The sequence below is a fragment of the Pseudophryne corroboree genome, chromosome 1 (assembly GCF_028390025.1).
Source record: "Pseudophryne corroboree isolate aPseCor3 chromosome 1, aPseCor3.hap2, whole genome shotgun sequence".
Classification (NCBI taxonomy): domain Eukaryota; kingdom Metazoa; phylum Chordata; class Amphibia; order Anura; family Myobatrachidae; genus Pseudophryne; species Pseudophryne corroboree.
The window spans coordinates 558,919,516-558,944,616 of NC_086444.1; the positions used below are offsets into that span (position 1 = coordinate 558,919,516).

Genomic DNA, 25,101 nt, shown 5'->3' on the forward strand with positions numbered 1-25,101 from the left:
TATATAGCCCCATGTATAGAGCAAAAGGAGACATATAATGTAAACGTTTATATAAAAACACACAAATATGATTGGGAAGCAATAAGAAATAATAAAAAAAAAAATTTATATAATAAAAAATAAATATAATAAAGATATAATAAAAAATATATATGTATAAAAAAGATGTACAAATATTTCTAATATAGAAATCTACTAAGAGGATATCGTACATATGGAGATCGTGTTATAAGTACGTATTTAACACTAAATCAATTCATATACTGTATGGTTTAGAGTGACTAATTTTTTCAACTTAAAAAATGACCATTTTTTTTTTTTTTTTTTTTTCCCTTCCTTTTTTTGGAGGAAGAGGAAATATTCTTTTATTATTTTATTATTAACGACCATCCTTTACTAATTTTACCCAAGACATGGCATTATCCATAGCAATTAGTATGTTCTAAACAAGATCGACATAAGACAACCAATACCTAGATTATAAATTGCAAGAGCTGCACTATGGAAAAGCAATCTCAATAAAGGGTTTGTTAGTCCTGTAATTACCCTCGCAGATTTCTAGAGAATGGATCTCACATGAGAGGTTTCTTAGGGGTTATCATTCCTCCCTTTTTCTTAGATGTTATTAAGTTCTATATTTTCATTTAGACCCTGAGGTTCCAGAGTCTTCAAACGGAAGATCCAATACGCTTCCCTTCTACACAAAGTATTGAATCTATCACCTCCCCTTTTCGTTGGCCCAACCTGTTCAAGAGCTTTTAGACGGATATTAGAGATCTTTCCCTGTTCACACTGATTTGTATGTCTGGATACGCTATGTAAATTACTTTTATTTATGATATTTCTTCTATGTTCGAGAAACCGCACCTTCAGCTTTCTGATGGTGCGTCCTACATATTGGTACCCACAGCCACACTCAACAAGATAAACTACATAGCTTGATTCACAATTCAGAAAACCTTCTATTTCAAAAGACTCTCCTGTTACCCTTGATTTAAATGTCTTATTGCTCGAGTTGACATTCGAGCAAGTAAGACATTTGGTTTTGGCGCACCTATCGAGCAATAAGACATTTAAATCAAGGGTAACAGGAGAGTCTTTTGAAATAGAAGGTTTTCTGAATTGTGAATCAAGCTATGTAGTTTATCTTGTTGAGTGTGGCTGTGGGTACCAATATGTAGGACGCACCATCAGAAAGCTGAAGGTGCGGTTTCTCGAACATAGAAGAAATATCATAAATAAAAGTAATTTACATAGCGTATCCAGACATACAAATCAGTGTGAACAGGGAAAGATCTCTAATATCCGTCTAAAAGCTCTTGAACAGGTTGGGCCAACGAAAAGGGGAGGTGATAGATTCAATACTTTGTGTAGAAGGGAAGCGTATTGGATCTTCCGTTTGAAGACTCTGGAACCTCAGGGTCTAAATGAAAATATAGAACTTAATAACATCTAAGAAAAAGGGAGGAATGATAACCCCTAAGAAACCTCTCATGTGAGATCCATTCTCTAGAAATCTGCGAGGGTAATTACAGGACTAACAAACCCTTTATTGAGATTGCTTTTCCATAGTGCAGCTCTTGCAATTTATAATCTAGGTATTGGTTGTCTTATGTCGATCTTGTTTAGAACATACTAATTGCTATGGATAATGCCATGTCTTGGGTAAAATTAGTAAAGGATGGTCGTTAATAATAAAATAATAAAAGAATATTTCCTCTTCCTCCAAAAAAAGGAAGGGAAAAAAAAAAAAAGAAAAAAAAAAGGTCATTTTTTAAGTTGAAAAAATTAGTCACTCTAAACCATACAGTATATGAATTGATTTAGTGTTAAATACGTACTTATAACACGATCTCCATATGTACGATATCCTCTTAGTAGATTTCTATATTAGAAATATTTGTACATCTTTTTTATACATATATATTTTTTATTATATCTTTATTATATTTATTTTTTATTATATAAAAAAATTTTTTTTTTTATTATTTCTTATTGCTTCCCAATCATATTTGTGTGTTTTTATATAAACGTTTACATTATATGTCTCCTTTTGCTCTATACATGGGGCTATATATTAGGAACCAAATTGGTTCAAGAGACACCTATCCAATAATTAATTGGGTCTTAATACCATCTCTCCTTAATACCAATTAGAGCTTTGAAATAATAGCTTGTAGCTATCTAAGTTTGAATTAAATATATATATATAGATATATGCAAATGATTTTTATATGTCATAACACCTCATTGTGGTCATGAAGGATTATGTTTATATTATATTTATTCTTATCTAAAAAGAAGTATATCAGCATTGTGTATACGATTTATACATAGAAGTGGTAAAAACGATTAGGAACATCTGGTTTAATCAGGGTATTCCTGAGGATAACACAGACGTTATTAGTAATGATCACTAATTGTGACCAATGAGAAACATCCCTGAGGGGGATAAATAGAGACTGTGCCTTGAGATCTTTAAACCTCTGAAGAAACCGCCACCCAAAAAAGGCGGAGAAACGCATCAGGTGACTTAACAGCGTCAAGTGGAACGCAGGTGGAGCGCATCGGAAACCGGAAGCACCGCTCAACCCGGAAGCCGCGACGCGCGGCCGAGCGCTCCCTGCTGAATCCCACGCTTGGAGCGTGTTACCGCCAAGTTGGACAAAGTTCTTGCCCTCAGTGTGATTCAACCCAGCCGTGGACACGTGAACCGCCGCAGAGTGGGAGGGTAAGCATTGCCCATACGAGTGTCACGACGGGGGAATAACTGATTATAAACAAACCATCAGTATCACACTCCCAACCAGTGCAACTGGTAACATATAACATTACCTGAGGAAAGCTGTTCTCATGGACTGTGCTATTAAAATATATTAAGGGACAACCTTTGGTTCCTGTAATCAATTACATACTAACAGCACTACCAAAAATTCACTGAAGGGACTGAACAGTACTAACGACCAGGACTGTATATAAGAACTATGATTTGTTCTAACTAACCAACTAACTCCACAGGCATGCATGCTTAATACTAATCACATGAAGTCCAATTGGCCATAGCGGGGATATATGTATAAATTCATTCTGTGATTTCCATTTTGATGGTTTTTAAATATATTCTTTTATGTATTCAGTCTGCTTTATAATAATAAAAGTATTTTTATTTATCTAACCAGCAGCCTAATTAACCACATTTTTTAATATATGTGCGCTCACACGTATGATCTTATTATAATTGCTTAGGTACAGTGTTTCCTTATTTAGGAGGACTTCCAGATCCTTCTTGTGTGAGCTGCAATTAATTGAAAGTATAATAAACATAGCGCCCATTGTATATTATCTAATGCTGCTAAAAGCAGCTAGCGAGCGAACAACTCGGAATGAGGGCCCTAGTGGGATCGCCTGTACTGCCACAGTGTCCACCGCCAGCACGCGCGCGGCCCGCCTCCCACTGACCGCGCCGGATCACGATAAAGACCGAGTCCCGTAAGCGGGACCCACTTACCACCTCCCAAAGCGCGTGCCCCTGACGTGAAGAAAACCGGAGCCTCCTGCTGTAGTAACCCGGCAACCAGGGCTCGGGAGTGTACAGCACCTCTGGGGAGAGCTGGAGCTGCAGCAGTGAATGTCTTCTGACATTTACCACCGCTGCTGCCCTTGAAGTCTTCACTTTTTTCTTCAAAAAAAGCTCTTCTTAGGGCTGCCTGGAGCAGCCCCTCTGTTATGTGCCTGCTTACTACACCACCAACTACAAAACTGAGCTCCTGTGCAGGGAGGCGGGGTTATAGAGGAGGCGGCGCTGTGCATTCTGGGAACAGTCAAAGCTTTGAGCCTGTTGGTGCCTCGGATCAAGATCCTACTCTACACCCCAATGTCTATCCTTGTGGAGCCCAGTGTACCCCGCAGCAGAAATCTGCAGTAGATGTCGCCCTGGGCCGTAGAGGGGCTACAGGTCAAGTGCCGACTCCCCAATGCTGGGCCTCACCGCCGGTACTACGGAGCCTTATTACCACAGGGGCGTTAGTACAGCCGTTCTGTACTCCTATGCCCTGGCAGATATAGTGGGGTCCCTGCTCGGTGAGTTTCCATGCCAGCGTCGCAGTCCGTCTCCCTAGACATGCGATCGGAACACGATTTAATGACGGGTCCCACCCGGGGGACCCTCTTACCTCCTCCCCGTAGCAGCCACGAGAACCAGGAGCGCGTCTGCGACCGTGTGCCTAAAGCTGGAGAGTCTCTGCCGCAAGTATCTGGGAACAGGCAGCGGGAGGTGACCGCTTGGAAGGTGATGGAGCTGCAGCGCTTAAGTGTCACCATGACATACAGCGAGGATGCTGCAGCGTTGAAGTGTCACCATGACATACAGCGCTGACAGAAATTTTCTGTCAGAAAAAGCTTTTTCAGGGCTGCCCTCCTGTTATGGTGACCTGCTGCTGCAGAACCAACTGAAAAACTGAGCTCACAGTGCCTGGAGGCGGGGTTACAGAGGAGGCCCCAATGCATCCTGGGACAGCCTAAAGCTTTAGTGTGTTTGTCTTAGAGTGTGTTTGTCTGGCTGATGTTGGACACTTAAATTTGGTAATCTTCCTGTCTAAGCTACAAATAAAAGCCTGAAATTTGAGAATATAATCAATACTGAGTAAGCTCATAAACCTACTGTAGTTAGAAGATTGTATTGGCCTCAGTGGGGCAGATGTATTAACCTGGAGAAGGGATAAAGAAGTGATAAAGCAGTGATAAGCGCAAGGTGATAACGCACCAGCCAGTCAGCTCCTGTCATTTTTCAAATCCGTAATGATTGGCTGGTGCGTTATCACCTTGCACTTATCACTGCTTTATCACTTCTTTATCCCTTCTCCAGGTTAATACATATGCCCCATTGTGTTCTAGCTGCTCAGCCTAAGTAGCAAAACCCAGGATTTTATGAAAAACGAGTAAACTGGATTTTGATTTCTTCACTAAGTAAAGCAAAAGAATCTCCCTAGGTACACAAATTTACATTTTCCTGAAATATTTATATATACATTTGTTATACGTAACTGTTATCTAATAAATGTAGGATTTACTGGTCCCATAGCAACACAAACACTGTACTGCTCTCGTCCCATATTTTTGAACAGTGAAGGGCGGTGTCACACAAGCACTTTGGATGATAGCTAGATAAATGTTCAAGGTGTTTGATCACTCCCATGGTGCCAAGCCAAAAAGCAGGGATACAGTACACTTCAGTCATAATACACAATATAGGTCTGAAGAGGCTGAATGCAACATCTAAAACCAGACTTAACTTTAGAAAAAAAGGGAAGATTCACACTGTGAGTAAACTCAAATTACAGGCAATTGACATTGTATACAGGGCCTAATTCAGGCCTGATCGCTGCTGTGCGTTTTCGCACAGCAGCCGATCAGGTCTGAACTACGCATGCACTAGCGCCGCAGTGCGCCGGCGCATGCCAGACAGCCGATGGCCATCTCAGCCCTGCGATCGCCTCTGCCTGATTGACAGGCAGAGGCTTTCGCTGGGCGGGCCAGCGGCGTTTGGCTGCCAATTTGGAGGCGCGGTCCGGGCAACACAGGCGTGCCCGAACCATGCGGGGGCTGGGCCATGGCGGCTGCGTGACGTCACACGCAGCCGCTGCGACCCGGACGGCGACGGGTTGCTCCCTGCCAGCGCACAGCAGTTGCGCTGGTAGGGAGCTACTTGTCAAGTACAAAAGCATCGCCGCTGTGCGATGATTGTGTACTTGTGCGGGGGTTAAGGCCTGACATGCGGGGCGGATTAGCCCTGTGCTGGGCGTCCCCCCGCATGTCTGTGTAACTGATCGTAGATGTGCTAAATTGATCAGGTCTGAATTAGGCCCAAAGTACTGTGCTGTTATACAATTTTATGCAATATGAAACAGTTAAGATAGGTATGGAAAGACCATATCTTGTTAAAATACCGTTGTGTTCCTTAAATGTGTTCACAATTTATGACAAAATGAAGGTAGCAGACCAAACAAAAAATATGTATGGCCTGTAACTTTGGGAGGGGGGACACAAACCTGTCCTTGAAAGAACCATAACATTGAAAGTATACTTCTCTCTTTTCATAAATATTCATAATGTGAAGCTTGTTTGAATGAAATGCAAATTAAGCCACTGAAAAAGAAAACTAAACAAATACTGCTACACAAAAGCTAAAAAGCAAGTCAATCTGGGAATATTGTGAAATCGATATTTTTTTATTCAGATATTCATTTTTTGACAAATGCAGTGAGAATTTTAGAAAAGTCACATTTTGTACATTAAAAGTACTATCATCAAACACCTTACACCATGGTGAGAATATCAATAACAATAACTTAGAAAACTAAAATGCATTTATGTTTTTTAGGAAATATAGAAAAATAAGTGCATAAATAAAATTATAGATAAATATTTATCAAGTGTATCCAACTTTGAAAACAAACTATTTGGAACTATATTCTATAGTGCTGAAATGATCACACTGCTGATTACAACAAGAATGATTGCTTGTGAAAAGACTCAAACTACTCTATATATAAAACCCCACACCTCACTAGAGACCCATTCAATAAGAAATAACAATAATGACATACTGTATGAGAGTGCAGAAGTAGGTTTTTCCTTAGGACAACAGTAATTAGCAGTAAACATCTGTTCTCAGGTTGCTTTTAAATGCCTGAATCTCCTCTCAAGAGAGAATGTGTATGTGCCCGGCCTTGAGCTTGTATGACCAGCTTAACACACTACTCTTTCAGTGGGCAAATGTGTGACAACTGAAAGTGTGCTCTGTGTCCACTTAAAAGTGTTAGGACTATACATTACTACAGGAGTTTCATGTGCTCATTTGCAATATGTATTTGATCAAATGTAAAAACACAGCACTTCTGTAAAGAATATTAATAAACCTATTTAACTCACATTGGCTCAATTTTATACAGTAACTATAGTTGGCAGCAAACCGTTGAAACAACACTTATGTAGTGTTATAGCATTGGTTCATTCACTCTTCTTAGCGGGCCTCTTCCTTGTTGTGTCACTGGGCTCACCGCTTTCTCTCACATCTTCCTTGGCAAGTTTCCCTTTTATGGTTGGTGCCCTTTTATCGCCTGCTGGGACTTGTTCTTTATTTGCTGTTTGGGTTTGCTTCAAGCCAAACAGCCAGCGACCCATTACCTCTTCAACCGGTTTAAATGGAGAGGTAGAGGACCCTGTCAGCATCATTGTAACCTAAACACAGAACCAAGAGGTAAAAATTGCAGTATGTGATCCACAATGTCTGTACAATAGTTATTATTATTTAAATTACATGAATTGAAAAAAGCCTATTGCTAGAAAATGCATTGCAATTCTTGTAAATGAAGATTTACAATGGGCAAGTATACTTCCACATAATCCAATTTATTTTTTGCATACTATGCATTTTTTCACATTTGTAATAAGGGCTCACTCAAATGGATACTGTGCTATGTTTTTACAAATTCTCCTGCTCATATCACTGAAATAAAATGGATGAAGCTGCTGCAAGAAAAGCGAATGAGAATATTGTATCATATTTTACATAAATACACAATGGACCATAACAAAACTACAAACAAAACATTGTAGTAAGCTCCTACTGTAGAAGCGAGAGATCCAGAGGTTTTTGGTGCTCAATCACAGTTAAAAGCCAGACATCACCACACACCTGCTTTCCACTCAGCTGTATCATATAACTCAAGAGACGAGGTAGTGAGCAAGTTATAGGTAAGAGACATTTTTTGGGGGGGAAAATTGGGGTGGGGACGGGATTAGTGAATGTGTATTTTTGTCCATTGCTTTGCGAAAGACTAGAAAGCCAATTCCATTCTGCAAAAAGATTTGAATTTGTAGAGCTTGAGTTCAACAGAGGAGGCTAAACCCAACAGTATTTAGGAGAAAATAAATGAAAATTTTATTTAATGACATGGCTGGGTTTAAAGTAGTAGGATGTTGGACTGACACAAACAATCTCATAGAAACACAGATACACACTCAGACACTTTTGCACAATGCACTCATATTTGGGTTCCCCCTCATTCTTAAATCCTTTGTTGTGAAATCCATTTGTACTGTTTTACATTTTACAATTGATGGCTCACGCCATCCTGAACTTAAATATAAACATGTGTCCTTCTTCCTAAAATGCTTATGACCCGTAAAAAGAAGGGTGTGGCTATCCTGCTCACCAGGTACAATTCCTTGCGTCCACTGTACTTAAAGGCCCAGGGGCGTTACATTGTTTTGGTTGGGGAACTATACAATGTGACCTTTATATTTGTTAATGTTTATGCCCCCAATTCTGCACAAACCCACTTTATTTGCATGGTCAGTGATTGATTATTGCAGCACAGAAGGGGTAGAGTGGTCCCACCCAGGTAAATCCAGAGTATGGCTGCCCTGCAATCACTCCTTAACCAACACCTGTTATTCGATGTATTGCGGATGACCAAGACCACTGCTAAGAAATTCTGTTTTTATTATCCTACACCTGACACCCACAATAGACTGGACATGATTTTTTTTGTCATCATCGCTCCTGTGCAACAGATCTTAGATATTGCTATTCACCTTAGTATGTGGTTGTACTAAATCCTGGTCACAGTGGATATAGAGAAACCTCAAGTCCTGTAACCGCCACTTTGCCTGCTGCCTTAATGAGAGAGTCCTCCTTAATACTCAATTAAGCAGTTGAATATGGACCTTAAAAACTACTTATACACCAATGCTGGCCCTGCTTGTTGTGGGATGCCCATAAGATAACAATTTGATCAGAGCCGCGGCTCATGCTAAGGAAATTAGTTTGCAGATATTAAACAGAGCCTCTGACTTGATGAATAGGCTGGAGTGAACTCATAAGCTTTAGGTTCTAATGTGATTAACGCAAACTGGCGTCTGTGAGAGAAGAGCGAAACTTTCGTCTCAATGCTACGGCCTAATCCTCTTTTATATCTTTAAACAGACGTTTTATGAAAAAGGCGATAAGGTGGACATATTATTGGCAGCCAGTCTGAGGGTTAAACTCTCACAGAGAAATGTTTTCAAGCTCAAAACTCACTCTAGAGCTCCCATCCATGATCACACTGAAATTACAATGGAGCTCATAATTTCTAGACTGTATTATAGAGCATTGTACAAAACTGGAACTTTTCTCCTTCTGTTTACTCAGTTAAATTTTTGTCTAAATATCACCACCTTCCTGGTCATCTCTTTGAAGTCACTAAGCACATCAATTTGGGGTGCAGCAGTTTTCGGACACCATAAAAGGTGTGAAATTCTCTGGGACCTTATGGCTTCATGATCACACTTTCCACCATCTTGCTGAGGTATTCAATATACTGTTGTTAGATGGCTCTTTTGCAATGGAAGCTATTGAGGCCAGAAATATAATTACAATAATTATATTTAAAGACCAATATAAATCCATCTCCATGTGAAAATATACGTTATGGTAAGAACTTACAGTTGATAACGGTATTTCTCCTAAGTCCACAGGATAACATTGAGATAAGAAGCAACAGCAGATTTACACCAATAGGTCAAAGCTTTTCGGCTTCCCAGCATGCAACGGGCCCATCCATATATCCCCACCTCCTGGCTCAGGCAAATCAGTTGTATTCCAAAGCTCAAGGTAGGAGCATCATAGATAGCTCTAATCAGGCGACAAGAACACACATACAGACCCTTCCGTAGAAGAAGGAAGAGGTTAGCGAGTAAAAGGATCCTCAAATCAGGTGCGTCAGGGTGGGATCCCTGTGGACTTAGGAGAAATACAGTTATCAACGGTAAGTTATTACCATAACGTATATTTCTCCGGCAGGGTCCACAGGTTATCCACAGGATTACATCGGGATTTGCCAAAGCAATTTAGTGGTGGGGACGCTCCTGATTGGACAGGAGAATCCTTCACCCGAATCCAGCATCATGAGAGGCAAATGTATCCAAGGCATAATGTCTAATGAATGTGTTAATGGAAGACCACGTGGCTACCTTACATATCTGTTCTGCTGAAGCACCACGTTGTGCTGCCAATGATGGACCTACCTTACGAGTAGAGTGAGCAGAGACATTAGCCAGAACAGGGAGATCAACTTGAGAATATGCTTCTGAAATCGTCATCCAAAGCCACCTTGCCAGTGTCTACTTTATCTTTCTGACCACCCTGGGTAATAGGGTGATTGGAGGAAACACATAAGCCAGATGAAAGTCCCATCTCAATGACAGGGCATCCACAAAGATCGCTCTGGGATCCTTCGTTCTTGACCCGTATGCAAGAACTTTGTTGTTCTGACAGGACGCCATGAGATCTATCTCTGGCAACCCCCACTTTTCTACTAGGGTCTGGAAGACATCTGGGTGTAGAGCCCATTTGCTTGCCTGAATGGCGTGTCGACGGAGAAAATCCGTTTCCAAGTTTAGGACTCCCAGAACAAACACTGCGGACAAGGCTGGATGATAAAGTTCTGCCCAGTGTAGTATGTGACTTACCTTATTCATCATTTTTTGTCTGCGAGTTCCTCCCTGACGGTTGAGGTACGCTACTGCCGTTGCATTGTCCAAGCGTATCTGAACTGGTTTTCCCCGAAGAATGTCCTTTGCCTGAATCAGTGCCATGTATATGGCCCGAAGTTCCAATATATTTATTGGCAAGCAACCTTCTTCCTTGGTCCATTTCCCCTGGAAACACAACCTTCCTGACACTGCTCCCCAACCCCTGGAGACTGGCATCTGTTGTCAGAATTTCCCAATCTAATATCCGAAAGGGTCTTCCCTTGTCCAGATGGGATGTCTGTAGTCACCAGGCTAATGACCTTCTTACTTCTATCGTTAGAACCATGCTCTGCGTTTTTATCATCTGATGCAACCCATTCCATTTGGAATGATGCTGTAGAGGCCTCGAGTGGAACTGTGCATACTCCACCATGTCGAACGTTGACACCATCAAAACCATCACACGCATTGCTACGTGAATGGATACCTTTTGACTGTGTAGCAAGTCCTGAATCCTTGACTGAACCTTGGATATCTTGTTCAGAGGTAAGATTACTCTCTGAAAACTTGAATCCAGTAAAGACCCCAAGTGAGTCATCCACTGTGACGGAACCAGAGACGATATTACCAAATTTATGAGCCACCGTGCCTTTGCAGACACGTTATTGTCTGTTGCAGATGACATAGGAGCAATTCCTGCGACTGTGCCAAGATTAAAAGATCGTCGAAGTATGGAAAAATTCTTATACCCTGCTGGCAGAGATAAGCTGCCATTACCAACATAATCTTGGTAAATACTCTGGGGGCTGTGGCTAACCCAAAAGGTAGGTCCTGGAACTGAAAATGCTGTTGGAGGATAGCGAACCTGAGAAAGCACTGATGGGACAGTGCTATAGGAACATGTAGGTAAGTATCCTCTATATCCAGGGATACCATATAATACCATGGCTCCAAATGTACTTGTTCAGCACTTTGAGATTGAGAATGGGCCGAAATGACCCATTTGGTTTCTGAACTAGAAACAGGTTGGAGTAAAAACCCTGTCCACGTTGCGCAGGAGAAACTGGAATGACTACTCCTGACTGAAGCAATTTCTGAACTGCCTCTTGCAAAGCCCTGGCCTTCGTCTCTACCTGAGACGGGCTGGTACAAAAAAACCTTAGAGGAAGGCACGAGCATAACCTAGAGAAACCGCTTCCTGCACCCAGGCATCTGTTGTAGACTGCTGCCAGATCTGTGCAAACTGAAGAAGTTGGCCCCCCACCCTGGGATCCCCCAGGTGGAGGTCCGCACCATCAGGCTGATGACTTATTATCTGTTTTACCACCCGGTCCTCTGGTAGCCCAATGCTTTTTAGTCTTACCAGAATTGTTTTATTGGGACTGCCTGCCATCAATTTTCAATTTAGCTTTTCATTGAGACCGAAAGGGCTGAAAAGCCGGAACTTTAGGTTTGAAATTGTATGTGGAAGGAAACTTTACCTTCTTGAGTCTGCTTCTGACTCCAAAATATCCGTCAATTCTTTACAAAAAAGAATATCTCCAGAATAAGCAAAAAGATTCCAAAACCTTCTTAGATTCCGAACCTGCTTTCTACGTACGTAGCCAAACTGTTCTGTGAGCAGCAATTGTTAAAGTTGATGCCCTGGAGGCAATAGAACCCATATCCAATGCTGCTTCTTCCAAGAACATTGCAGCCTGTTTTATATGTGCTATATGGGATTTTTGCTCTCTAGTTGCTATTGAAAAATCCCCCTCCAATGGTTCAGTCCAGGCAGCCACTGCCTTTGCCATCCAAGCTGAAGCCATGGCTTGCCTTATGACTGCCCCAGACAGAGAAAAAAATGTTTGTTTTTTTTAAAAATCCACTCTCCTATCCGTGACATCATTTAATGATGTTGAAGGCAAAGGTAATTTAGATTTTCGCACTAATCGAATCACATGCGTATCTACTTTAGGAGCCACCTCCCTTTTTAAACAATCCCCATCTGGAAGAGGATAATTGGAATTCCATTTCCTAGGAATTCTAAACTTCTTACTGGGCGTATCCCAAGCCTCTTTCCATCAGCTGATCTGACCCTGGAAACTCCTCTTAACTGTTTTGGGAGGTTTAAACACAGGTGACTTGGTTTTTAACACAGGCTCTGCTGAATCCACTAAGGAAAGAATGGCTTTCATTGCTTTAATTAACTCAGCTATAGCCACTCAGCCGAGACCTTCCTCCTCCTCTTCGTATGCTAAAGCAGAGTTTATTGAGCTTTCATCCTCTGATGAATCCTCATCTGCAACATGTGTAACATGTGAGGATGAAGATTTACTTACCACTGACTTATCAGCGTGTTTCTTTTGAGAGGCTGCTGCTGGAATTGATAAACCGCAGGTGGGAAGCTGCATGTAAGGGTTAATAGTGTAACCTATCCCTGGTACAGGAGTTGGAGGAATTATTCGTTCAGCTATACTGGATAATGTCTGTGCAAACATAGCCCAAGGTGGTTCAATCTGCACCTGACTCTGCCTTGTATTTTTCAAGAAATCCTGGTGAAAACTAAAACATGAGGCAAAAGTATCCAAGGCATAATGTCTAATGAATGTGTTAATGGAAGACCATGTGGCTGCCTTACATATCTGTTCTGCTGAAGCACCATGTTGTGCTGCCCATGAAGGACCTACCTTACGTGTAGAGTGAGCAGAGACATTAGCCGGAACAGGGAGATCAGCTTGAGAATATGCTTCTGAAATAGTCATTCAAAGCCATCTTGCTAGCGTCTGTTTAATAGCAGGCCATCCCCTCTTGTGAAATCCGTAGAGAATGAAGAGAGAATCTGTCTTTCTGATGGCACTGGTACGATCCACGTAGATCCTTAATGCCCGAACTACGTCCAGCTACGCTTCTCCCGCAGAAAGTCCCGATACCTGAAAAGCCGGGACTACAATTTATTTGTTAAGGTGAAATTTACATACCTTAGGAAGATAACCAGACCTAGTTCTGAGAACTGCTTTATCTGGATACAAAAATCAGAAAAGGAGATTTACATGACAGCGCTCCTAAATCTGAAACTCTTCTAGCTGATGCCATAGTCAGTAGAAAAAGCACTTTAGCACCGCAGGAGGAACAAAAGGCGGTTGAATACGCAGCATTCCCAGGAAAAAAGTACGCACATCCTGTAGATTGGAAATTTTCTTTTGAAACCATACAGTCAATGCTGATACTTGCACTCACAAGGAAGCCACCTTCAAACCCTTATCCATTCCTGCCTGAAGGAAATCTAAGACTCTGGATACTCTGAAAGATTTTGGGTCCCTACTTCTTTCACTGCACCAATGAATATAGGCTTGCCATATTCGGTGATAAATACGAGCTGAGGAGCGTTTCCTTGCTCTGAGCATAGTTTGAATTACCTGTTGTGAGAAACCTCTTGACTTCAGGATAGAGGTTTCAATAACCACGCCGTCAAAGACAGTCGATCCAGATGCCTGTGATAACAAGGACCCTGCATTAGTAGATATGGACGTTGAGGGAGCAGAATTGGAGCATCCATCGAAATCCTCTGCAAATCTAATGTACCAATGCCTTCTGGGCCAAGCTGGAGCTATTAGAATCACGGCACACTTTGCTTGTTTTATTTTCCTCACCACCCTGGGTAGCAGGATGATTGGAGGAAACAGATATGCCAGATGAAAGTCCCATTTCACTGACAGTGCGTCCACAAGGATCGCTCCGGGATCCTTTGTTCTTGACCCGTATGCTGGTACTTTGTTGTTCAGACGGGACGCCATGATATCTATCTCTGGCAAACCCCACTTGTCTACAAGAGTCTGAAATACTTCCGGGTGTAGAGCCCATTCGCTTGCTTGAATGGTGTGTCAACTCAGAAAATCTGCTTCCCAGTTTAGGACTCCTGGAACGAACACTGCGGACAATGCTGGAAGATGGACTCCTGCCCACTTTAGTATGTAACTTACCTCCATTGCTTTTTGACTGCGAGTTCCTCCCTGATGGTTGAGGTTCGCTACTGCCGTTGCATTGTCCGAGTGGATCTGGACTGGTTTTCCTTGCAGAGTGTCCTTTGCCTGAATCAGTGCCATGAATATGGCCCGAAGTTCCAACAGGTTTATTGGCAGGCAACTTTCTTCTTTGTTCCATTGTCCCTGGAACCATAATTTTCTGGACACTGCTCCCCAGCCCTGAAGACTGGCATATGTTGTCAGGACCTCCCAATCTGATATCCAAAAGGGTCTCCCCTTGTCTAGATGGGATGTCTGTAGCCACCAGGCTAATGACCTTTTTACCTATTCTGAAAGTACTATGGTCTGTTTCTTTATTGTCTGATGTACTCCATCTGGCCAGAATCAGATGCTGCAGAGGTCTTGAGTGGAATTGTGCATACCCCACCATGTCGAATGTTGACACCATCAAACCCATCATTCGCATTGCTGCATGAATTGATATTGTTTGACTGTGTAACAACTCCTGAGTCCTTAACTGCACCTTGGATATCTTGTTCCGAGGTAAAAATATTCTCTGCAGACTTGAATCCAATACAGCCCCCAAGTGAATCATCCGTTGTGACCGAATCAGAGATGACTTGCCCAATTTATGAGCCATCCGTGCTTCAGTAGACAAGTTATTGTCTGTTGAAGATGGACCAAGAGCAATTCCTGGGATTATGCCAGGATTAAAAGATTGCCGAGGTATCGAAAAATTCTTATCCCCTGCTTGCAGAGATAAGCTGCCATAAGCACCATAATCTTGGTAAATACTCTGGGGGCTGTGGCTAACCCAAAGGGTAAGGCCTGGAGCTGAAAATAGCAGAATAAATGTGTTTAGGGAGTAGTCCTTACTGGCGCCAAGCAGCTTAGATGCAACAGATTTCAAATAAATGTCACCACATTTAGCTATACATACAAAAAACAGAATTTTGAAAACTGCAATACATCACAAGCGCTAAAAAACATTAGTGCAACATCACCAGAACGTTCCTTTTGGGTTGGATGGAATATTCTTTTTATCTGATGTTCTCCTTTGGTTCAGACCATTTAGGTATGGAGACTCCAACAGAGGTAATATGGAATAAAACAGATGTAATAAAAACCAATGTGTAGTAAGTTTTGTGAAAAACCAAGGTAAGTATTAGTGCCTTTTTGAGAGGCTTTTAATTCTTCTAGAAGACTATACAGAATCCAAAGCGTACCCCACTCACACTTTAGGCGGGGATATATAAGCACATCAAGGTTTCTTTCATAAGGATGATGGCTTCTACCGTTTTCTATACACCCAGTGTGGATCTCAAGGGGTTCAACCAAGCAAAGCTGTAAATTATTTGGATGTAAGCAGTTGATGCGTACCCCAACACTCACACTAGGAAGGCGGATGTGAAGCCTATCAAGGTATCTTTATCTTCTTAGAGTGGAAGTGGTGGTCCTGATGTGGTGTATTTCAAATCACAGATCAGACCACGACAACTCCAAACAGGATGACATGAAAGAAATGGCAAAAAAAAAACAACCATTGTGTAGTATATTCTATTGACCCTATTAGAAGTTTGGTGAGGTGTGGCTTAAGTACCTCTGACTAACTAAAATGATTCCAAAGCGTACCCCACTCACACTTTGAACGGGGACCATAAGGCACATCAGGGTTTCTTTTAAGATGCAGACTTTTGCCCCTTGTGTTACACCCGGTGTTAGTCTAAAGCAATACAACCAATCAAAGGTGTGATGAGCAATACAGATGCGTACCCAACACTCACACTCAGAAGGAAGGTGGAAAACCCATCAAGGTATCTTTTTCTTCTTAAGATAAACAAATGATTTATCAAATATGGCGTACCCCAACTCACAGTTTGAGGTACTAGATGACTCCCGTAAAGGTATCTTTAAGGTTCCAAATAGGGAATAATATTTCCTGCTTGGGTCTAGACAGCAGGAGTGTGAGTAACTTGCCACTATCTGGATTTTATTTTCTTTTTATCTTTGCATTTTTATCTATTTTTGTGCAAGTGGTTTTCCAAAAATTCCTCTTTGCCATTTTTTATCCCATTGTTTCATGTGCGGCTGCATATGTTTTTTCCGTATTATATATTTCTCGTCATCTTGTTTTCCATGTACTGTGAATAAATATCTGTAACCCCCTTCCTCCATTTTTGTTGTGGGAGTTACAAATTTTTTTTGGAAGCAATGGAGAACTACTAGACCCAAGCAGGAAATATTATTCCCTATTTGGAACCTTAAAGATACCTTTACGGGAGTCATCTAGTACCTCAAACTGTGAGTTGGGGTACGCCATATTTGATAAATCATTTGTTTATCTTAAGGAGAAAGAGATACCTTGATGGGTTTTCCACCTTCCTTCTGAGTGTGAGTGTTGGGTACGCATCTGTATTGCTCATCACACCTTTGATTGGTTGTATTGCTTTAGACTAACACCGGGTGTAACACAAGGGGCAAAAGTCTGCATCTTAAAAGAAACCCTGATGTGCCTTATGGTCCCCGTTCAAAGTGTGAGTGGGGTACGCTTTGGAATCATTTTAGTTAGTCAGAGGTACTTAAGCCACACCTCACCAAACTTCTAATAGGGTCAATAGAATATACTACACATTGGTTGTTTTTTTTTGCCATTTCTTTCATGTCATCCTGTTTGGAGTTGTCGTGGTCTGATCTGTGATTTGAAATACACCACATCAGGACCACCACTTCCACTCTAAGAAGATAAAGATACCTTGATAGGCTTCACATCCGCCTTCCTAGTGTGAGTGTTGGGGTACGCATCAACTTCTTACATCCAAATAATTTACAGCTTTGCTTGGTTGAACCCCTTGAGATCCACACTGGGTGTATAGAAAACGGTAGAAGCCATCATCCTTATGAAAGAAACCTTGATGTGCTTATATATCCCCGCCTAAAGTGTGAGTGGGGTACGCTTTGGATTCTGTATAGTCTTCTAGAAGAATTAAAAGCCTCTCAAAAAGGCACTAATACTTACCTTGGTTTTTCACAAAACTTACTACACATTGGTTTTTATTACATCTGTTTTATTCCATATTACCTCTGTTGGAGTCTCCATACCTAAATGGTCTGAACCAAAGGAGAACATCAGATAAAAAGAATATTCCATCCAACCCAAAAGGAACGTTCTGGTGATGTTGCACTGATGTTTTTTAGCGCTTGTGATGTATTGCAGTTTTCAAAATTCTGTTTTTTGCTGGAGCTGAAAATGTTGCTGGAGGATGGCGAACCTGAGGTAACACTGATGAGACGATGATATAGGAACATGCAAGTAAGCATCCTGTATATCAAGAGATACCATGTAATCCCCTGATTCCATGGCCAAAACTATGTAGCCTATTGTCTCCATGTGGAACCGTGGTACCAAAATCTATTTGTTTAACATTTTGAGATTGAGAATGGGCCGAAACTACCCATTTGGTTTCTGGACCAAAAACAGGTTGGAGTAAAAACCCTGTCCCCGTTGTGCCTGGGGTACTGGAATAATTACTCCTGACTGAAGCAATTTCTGAACTGCTTCTTGCAGGGCTCTGGCCTTCGCCTCTATTCGAGACGGACTGGTGCAGAAAAACCGAGGATGCTTCTTGAAAGGGAACCATAACCGAGAGATACCGCTTCTTGCACCCAAGCCTCTGTTGTCGACTGCTGCCATATGTGTGCAAACTTAAGAAGTCGGCCCCCTACCCTGGGATCCCCCAGGCGGAGGCCCGCACCATCAGGCTGATGACTTATCTTCTGGTTTAGAATCTGGCCCATTGCTTCTTTGCCTTACCAAACTTATTGTATTGGGGCTGCTTACGATCACTTTATCCTTTTGTTTTTCCTTGCAACCGAAATGGCCGAAAACCCGAACCCTTAGGCTAATTTTTTTTTAATTCTATATTTTTTATTGGGTGTAGCCCAAGCTTCCTCCATGATTTCCATCAGCTGATCTGACCCTGGAAACTCGACCCTAACTGTTTTGGGACCTTTAAACACAGGTGCCTTAGTTTTTAACATTGGCTTTGCTGAATCCTCTAAGGACAGACTAGCCTTCATTGCTCCAATTAATTCAGCTATATCCTCTGAGCTGATACCTTCTACCTGTTCTTCATATGCTGAAGCAGAGTATATAGAGCTATCATCATCTGATGTATCATCTTGTGTAGTCTGTGAATTTGATTATATATTTAAACTCGGTTTATCAGCTTTATTCCTTGGAGAAGCTGTTGGGGATATACCGTAAGAAGGGAGTTGCATGTATGGGTTAATAGTGTACCCCACTCCTGGGATTGAAGCTGTAGGGACTACCTGTTCAGCTATACTGGACAAGGTCTGTGCAAACATAGCCCAAGGTGGATCTACCTGCCGTTGAACAGGGATCTGCCTTGCAATCTGCTGAAACGCAAAACAATTTGTACATAAACCATCATGTGCCAGATCCTGAGAGGATAATCCCACTTTGCAGGACAAACATGTTATGAGTGTTGGTGTTACTGTTAATGTAACCTCGTCACCTTTGCCGCTCTTAGACATGATAAATAATCAGCTTTTCACAGTGTACTACACAATATGTGACTGTAATCACTTTACTGTATTAAAGTGATATCAATCTGACCCCATCCCATGCACCAGCATTGAGGCTCAGAAGAAACCACTGACAGACATATATAAAGTCAGCAATTACACTAGCAGTCACATTTTATATATTAGTCATATGAGCATATTATCAACTACAAACACATTTCAAAGTATGTAGGAGTACATATTACTGAATTCTGTTTTATACAGATCTTAACGTATTCAGACGCATTGTGAAGAAAACCACAGTAATGTACACAGACTCATATGCAATAGGCACTAAAGTTACTGACAAAAAGTAGATAGAAATTTAGTGCTGTATAACCCATACTCAGTAGAGTGGGATACAGGGAGACTCACCTCACTTCCAAGATCGATCAATACGTTAGCGAACGCTGAGTGGATCCAGATGCTACTAGTGTACACTGCGACCGAGACGGAAGTGAGGCATTCAGTTCATGGCGGGAGACCAACGGAAACTGGTCATGAACTGGGGGGAGGGGCGTCCAGGAGAGCGTCTGACTCCCCACCGCTGACATCAACCCAAGGGATCGCAGCCTCATACTACTCCTGGTGCCTTATGATCCCTAAGGCCTAGCACTGGAGCACCCATGGTGGTGGCGCGCCAGCTACTGTTTGGTAGTCTCCTCCCAATACAGTGCGGCTGTGTCCGTTATTCCCCTTCTAAGTGGAACCAATGCCTTGAACAAGTGGATTTCTCAAGCGACAGCTGGAAACTCTACCTATCTGCTGTCTGCTGCGCCTCCTGCTAGACGTCCCTACCTTGGGCCTTCTCTGCAGTCCTTTCGAGTGGCCAGATTTAGAGGCAGAGCTAGAGAAGCCTCAAATGCTGCCAGAGGAAATCGAGGTAAGTCCCGTAAACCAGCGGCTGCTGGATATCTGGACCAGACTTCCGGATCCTTATCCACGAAGCCCTCCGCGTGACGGTTGGCCTCAACAGCAGGGAGACTTTCAGGTAGGTGCTCACCTTCAACACTTCGCCCATGTGTGGGCACAGTCCTTATTCTAGGGAAAAGGGGAGTGGGAAAACTACTGCACTAGTATAGTATTGTGTGTTATTTTTCTACAAACCCCATATTATTTTCTATTTCATAAATTTGAATTGGTTATGGGGGTGCTGCCACACACCGTAGTGTTACCAACTTTACAGAACTTGTATACCAAAAAGAAGAAAGGATTGGTCTCGAATGGCGCACAAAAATAATTAAACAATTACCTAAAATATAACTTTTATTCTAGTTTATCTAAAAGGCCTGTAACTGTGAAATATTAAAACCAACATGTAATGACAAGACAAAGTGTATTCATTAAAAACACACGCTGCACTCTGAGTGTCATGCACTGCTCTTCTATTTACTTGATGGGTACAATGACCTCTATATATTTTATGTGTATTTTCTGATATTGTGTGAATAAAAATTTATATCAATATCCGTATTGCAATATGTCTCTGTTTTGTGTCAATTACCAGACTCTCCAGTATATTGTGAGATATTGTGTCACTTATGGAATTTCTGTGTACAAACTCTTAATTACTCTAGGATTTTACTAGCTGCTGGCTGGTGAACCCCTATCTCATATATCACCAGATTTTAATCTGCACGGTGCATATATATAGTGAAAGTTTCAGAGAGTTTATTGTTTATTTCTTATTCCTCAATATCACCCTATGTGATCACTTAAGATTCCCTATTATCAACTGGTGCTCTCAATCCATGTAGTCAGCACTGTCAATATAAAGGAGAGATGCTGTGTCTCACTGTTGGTATATTCCACCTTTTATTACAGTGAACATAGCTTAGAATCTCGAATTAGATGGTATCCACTTAGTGGGAGTGTATTATTCTCTGAGGTACTGATTGTATCTCTTTAAACTGCACCCTTTTATTGCAGAAAAATAATACTTTATTGTGAGAAATTCATTCAAGGGGATCCACTGCTCTATACATGCAGCTTTAACTTAGAGTAAGCGAGTTGACACATAAATTTGTTTCCAAAATAATCCACTCATTTATTTCTCTCTGGAGATTTGGTTATTTTGGTAACAGATTTGTTGCAATTTTTCTATGTAGAGTCTGCGGGTACATATGATGGTTATTAAGTATCCACCTCCTGCCCTTCCACCTCTGATTAATACACAATTGTTTACAATGTATTCAGAGCAGCTGCGTGCCACTGAATATTATGTGAGGGCAGTAATGGTTTCCTATTCAGTACCAAACAATTCCAGCTTTCTACTCATATATAATGGTGTCTTATAATATTGTATTCGATCCACTATAAGCTACTGCTGATGGCTGGATGCTTAAAATGCTTGTTAGAGGGCAGTTGTTTGATTATCATATATTCACTATATTGCCATTTACACTGCATTCCCCACACATGCATGGAATTGATTACTAAATAACGTTTGCATCTTTCAGCCAATTAACTGGAGAGAGCCGTGGTTTCATACCCTATCATATTGTATTTGCTATAGGATTGTATGATATACCACGGACACCTCTATATATGCAGTCTATAAATGAGTATATTAGACACTATGTCTCTCTTCTAGTATTGGAATTTCTAAATAGCTGGTTATTTGTGCTGCCGGCTGTTTGGCTCGCCACCCCTCTACATTAGAAGTGCATTAATGGTCACAATCACACTCAGACAAAATACACATATGATTAGCATGCATGCATTATTTCCACTCTAGTGCAGCGTGAACCGCCGACGCGCGTTTCACAGAGTGTTTTTTCAGGGCTAACCCGAATGTCTCCGGTAACCGGATTATCACAGTACCGCCGCTCCAATCACGGCCCGATTTCAGGGTCACGTGATTCTTTTATCCAATTGCGGCGCGGCTCCTGTGTGTAGAGACTCAGACAAAATGTCTCTGGTCACCTGTCGTCCCTGGGCCTATCATCGAACCTTAAATGTTATTTACTAGGAGGAAGGACATTGTTAGAATTGTGTCTCCTACTGTGGGTTCCCGATCACGTGACTCGCTTTTACACTTGCAGTAGAATTCCTATGTGTAGGGATTTTAGATGGAGTCTATCTTATCACATGATATCTCCGGACCAATCTTACAGCATGCGCTTTATTCACTAGGAGTAAATACAATGTTGTAAATGTGTCTCCTAACGTGTGTTCCGTTTTTTGATCGCCCACTCTATTTAGATCAGTATATTAATAAGATAAGTGCCCTTGCCTTTATTCATATTACACAGATTCCCATTCTGCTTGTATCTTTACTGTACTGGTATAGTTATACCTACTATCTTATATGTGAAAAAGTTATTATATATCCCATTAATTCATATTGAATTTATTATATTAATAATAATGCTGAGATAAACATAGCTTTAAGTGGAGTTAAGTGACGTGAAAAAAAGAAAAGAAAAAACAAGAAAACAAAACTAATAACAGTGTTGGTGACCAAACATGTGTGAATAGTGACCAATTAAAACCCATATAAACTTTTGTGAGCACCTATACAATGGTGCATAATTGAAATTAATGATATAATAATATTCTGTGCTTGAAGAATAAAAGTAGTAAAATTATAAATGATAAAAATATTAAGTGAGAATAGTGACAGTGATCATATCTTCATGATCTTGTTGTGCTTAAAGTAAGTACAGTACTGCCTGTACTTCATTCAAGTGATATAACTGTGATCTGTTGTGCAGAATTTCAGTACAATGCTAACTGTACTGCATTAAAGTGATGTGACTGTGATCCATTATAAAGATGTGTATGTGTTGTAACATGGTCCTGTATCATTATGCTTATCCATTGATCTTATTCATGCGGATTTCTCCATCTATCCCCTATGTCCATTCTTATGTCTGTTTTTCCTTTTGCCCTCCAGGTTCTCAAGGTCCAGGTCACAAGGTAAGTATTGAATTCCTGAGTCTCCTATCAACATTGCTTCAGTGTTAGAGCTGCTTATGATTAAATAAACATTCCTTATAGGGAAAAGTTGTAGTCACCCTTCTCATTATTGCTTATCCCAGATCTATACACTACTCACATTTATAAGTGTATACCTGTATACACATTACAATTATCTATGCCCACATGCACATTTTTCACTTTTTTATCCTATGTGCCATGTGGGTCACTATTACATGGCAGTGTTACATGGTTGTTTTCAATTTGTGAGTAATTCACTCAATTCTGAGGATCTATGTATCTTTTTTTCTCTCTATTCTTCCCATTCTTAACAGGGAAGAGAGAGTCATAAGGATAGATCTTACTAATATTGAGAGCTTTTTGAACTTAATGATTGTCCCAATTTGGATACTGTTTCTAAAGAGGTTATTAGGGACTAGATGTATTAATTGGATCTTCCTAAAGGAGCTGGCCAGTAGATGAATTATAGGAATGGTAAGTAACTATTGTATTCATTCAGTCCCAATGGATACTGGCTATCCATTAAGAATATCAGTTTTGTTTCCAACTTCAGAAGTTCATTATCTAAATCGCCACCTCTGATACCCAATTGGATACTTTGCATGCCATAAGCCTTCAGGCCTGCATTTTCACCTCCATGATATTGTAAGAAGTGTCTGGCTACTGATGTCAAGGTCTTAAATCTACTTACGTCTTGTTTTGCGTTTTTGATATTATTGGCATGCTCCAGAATCCGTACCTTAAGAGGTCGAATAGTTTTGCCAATATACCGCTTCCCACAAGGGCATTCTAGGTGGTATACCACGCCCATTGTGGTGCAACTGATGAAATTCTGAATGAGCCATTTTTTGCCATACTTATCTGTATAGGACTGCTTTGGTGTCATATATTTGCAGGCTTTACACCTGCCACATTGATAGGAGCCCTTTTTATTGTACAGTTGTTTAGTAGGGGTCGAGAGGTGACTCCGAACCACCAAATCTCGTAAATTTTTGGATCTCCTCCAGCTACTCTGTACTCTAGTAGGCAAAATTTGGCTCAGTGTATCATCAGTCTGTAAAATTGGCCAATGCTTCTGTAGGATTCCATTTATTTTCTTCCATTGTGGATTGTATGTCCCAATAAATCTGACTGGTTCGTCTTTCTGTGGTCTAATTCTGGGGGTCAAAAGGGAGTCTCTTGTGTAAGTTTCCACACTTTTCACAGCAGATTTAATGCTCCTATTGCTGTAACCTCTCTTTTTCAAGCGGTCACAGACCTGTTTTTCACGTTCTGAGTAGATTTGTTCGTTAGAGCAATTCCTTTTTGTGCGGAGTAATTCTCCTTTAGGAATAGCTTTAAGAGTTGCTGGTAAGTGCGAACTATCAAAATGGAGGATGCTGTTCGTTGCTGTTTTCTTCCGGAAAATATCAGTGCTTATCTTACCATCTATCTCAATTTTGATACACAAATCCAAGAAATTGATTTCCTTTTGGCTTTTCTCACCAACTAATCGCAGATTCAGATCATTGTGGTTCAGAATATTGATGAATTCTTCCAAAAGTTCTCCAGTTGCCTCCCAGATGATCAGGACGTCGTCTATGTAGCGGAGGTACAACAGGATATGTTGTGTGTATTTCTCCAGGGTTTCATTGAACACGTGTTCTTTCTCCCACCACCCCAGGTAGAGGTTAGCGTACGATGGGGCACAGGCTGTCCCCATCGCTGTCCCTCTAACCTGGAGGTAGAATTTTTCTTCACTAATGAAATAGTTCTTAGTTAATATGAACTCTAACAGGGAGATCAAGAAGTTGTTAAAATCATGATGTATCCCCATGTTCAGGAAGTATTTGATGGCAGCCACTCCCCTCTTATGATCGATGCTGGTATATAAGCTTTCAATATCATAAGTGGCTAACCATGTTCCCTGATTTACTGTCATATCCTGTAATTTATTTAACACGTCCATGGTGTCCCTGGTGTAGGAAGGCAGAGCCAGCACATAATGTCTAAGATGTTGATCGACATAAATGCTGGCCTTTTCTGTCAAACTTCCCACACCTGAGACAATTGGTCTTCCGGGAGGCGTTTTTTCATTTTTGTGCACCTTTGG

The 25,101-nt window shown here is 41.1% G+C and overlaps 1 protein-coding gene across 2 annotated transcripts in view; it reads right to left on the reverse strand.

Annotated features, from left to right (window-relative positions):
- Nucleotides 1-6,260: 6,260 nt before the first annotated feature.
- TMEM38B (transmembrane protein 38B) overlaps nucleotides 6,261-25,101 on the reverse strand; it is a 272,063-nt gene continuing 253,222 nt past the window's right edge. The window contains exon 6 of one of the 2 annotated variants that reach the window (XM_063914142.1): nucleotides 6,261-7,239. In XM_063914142.1, coding sequence (XP_063770212.1) covers nucleotides 7,009-7,239 — 231 coding nt within the window. In that variant the 3' untranslated portion in view covers nucleotides 6,261-7,008. The remainder of the gene's footprint in view (nucleotides 7,240-25,101) is intronic. The other variant, XM_063914143.1, reaches the window with a different exon arrangement.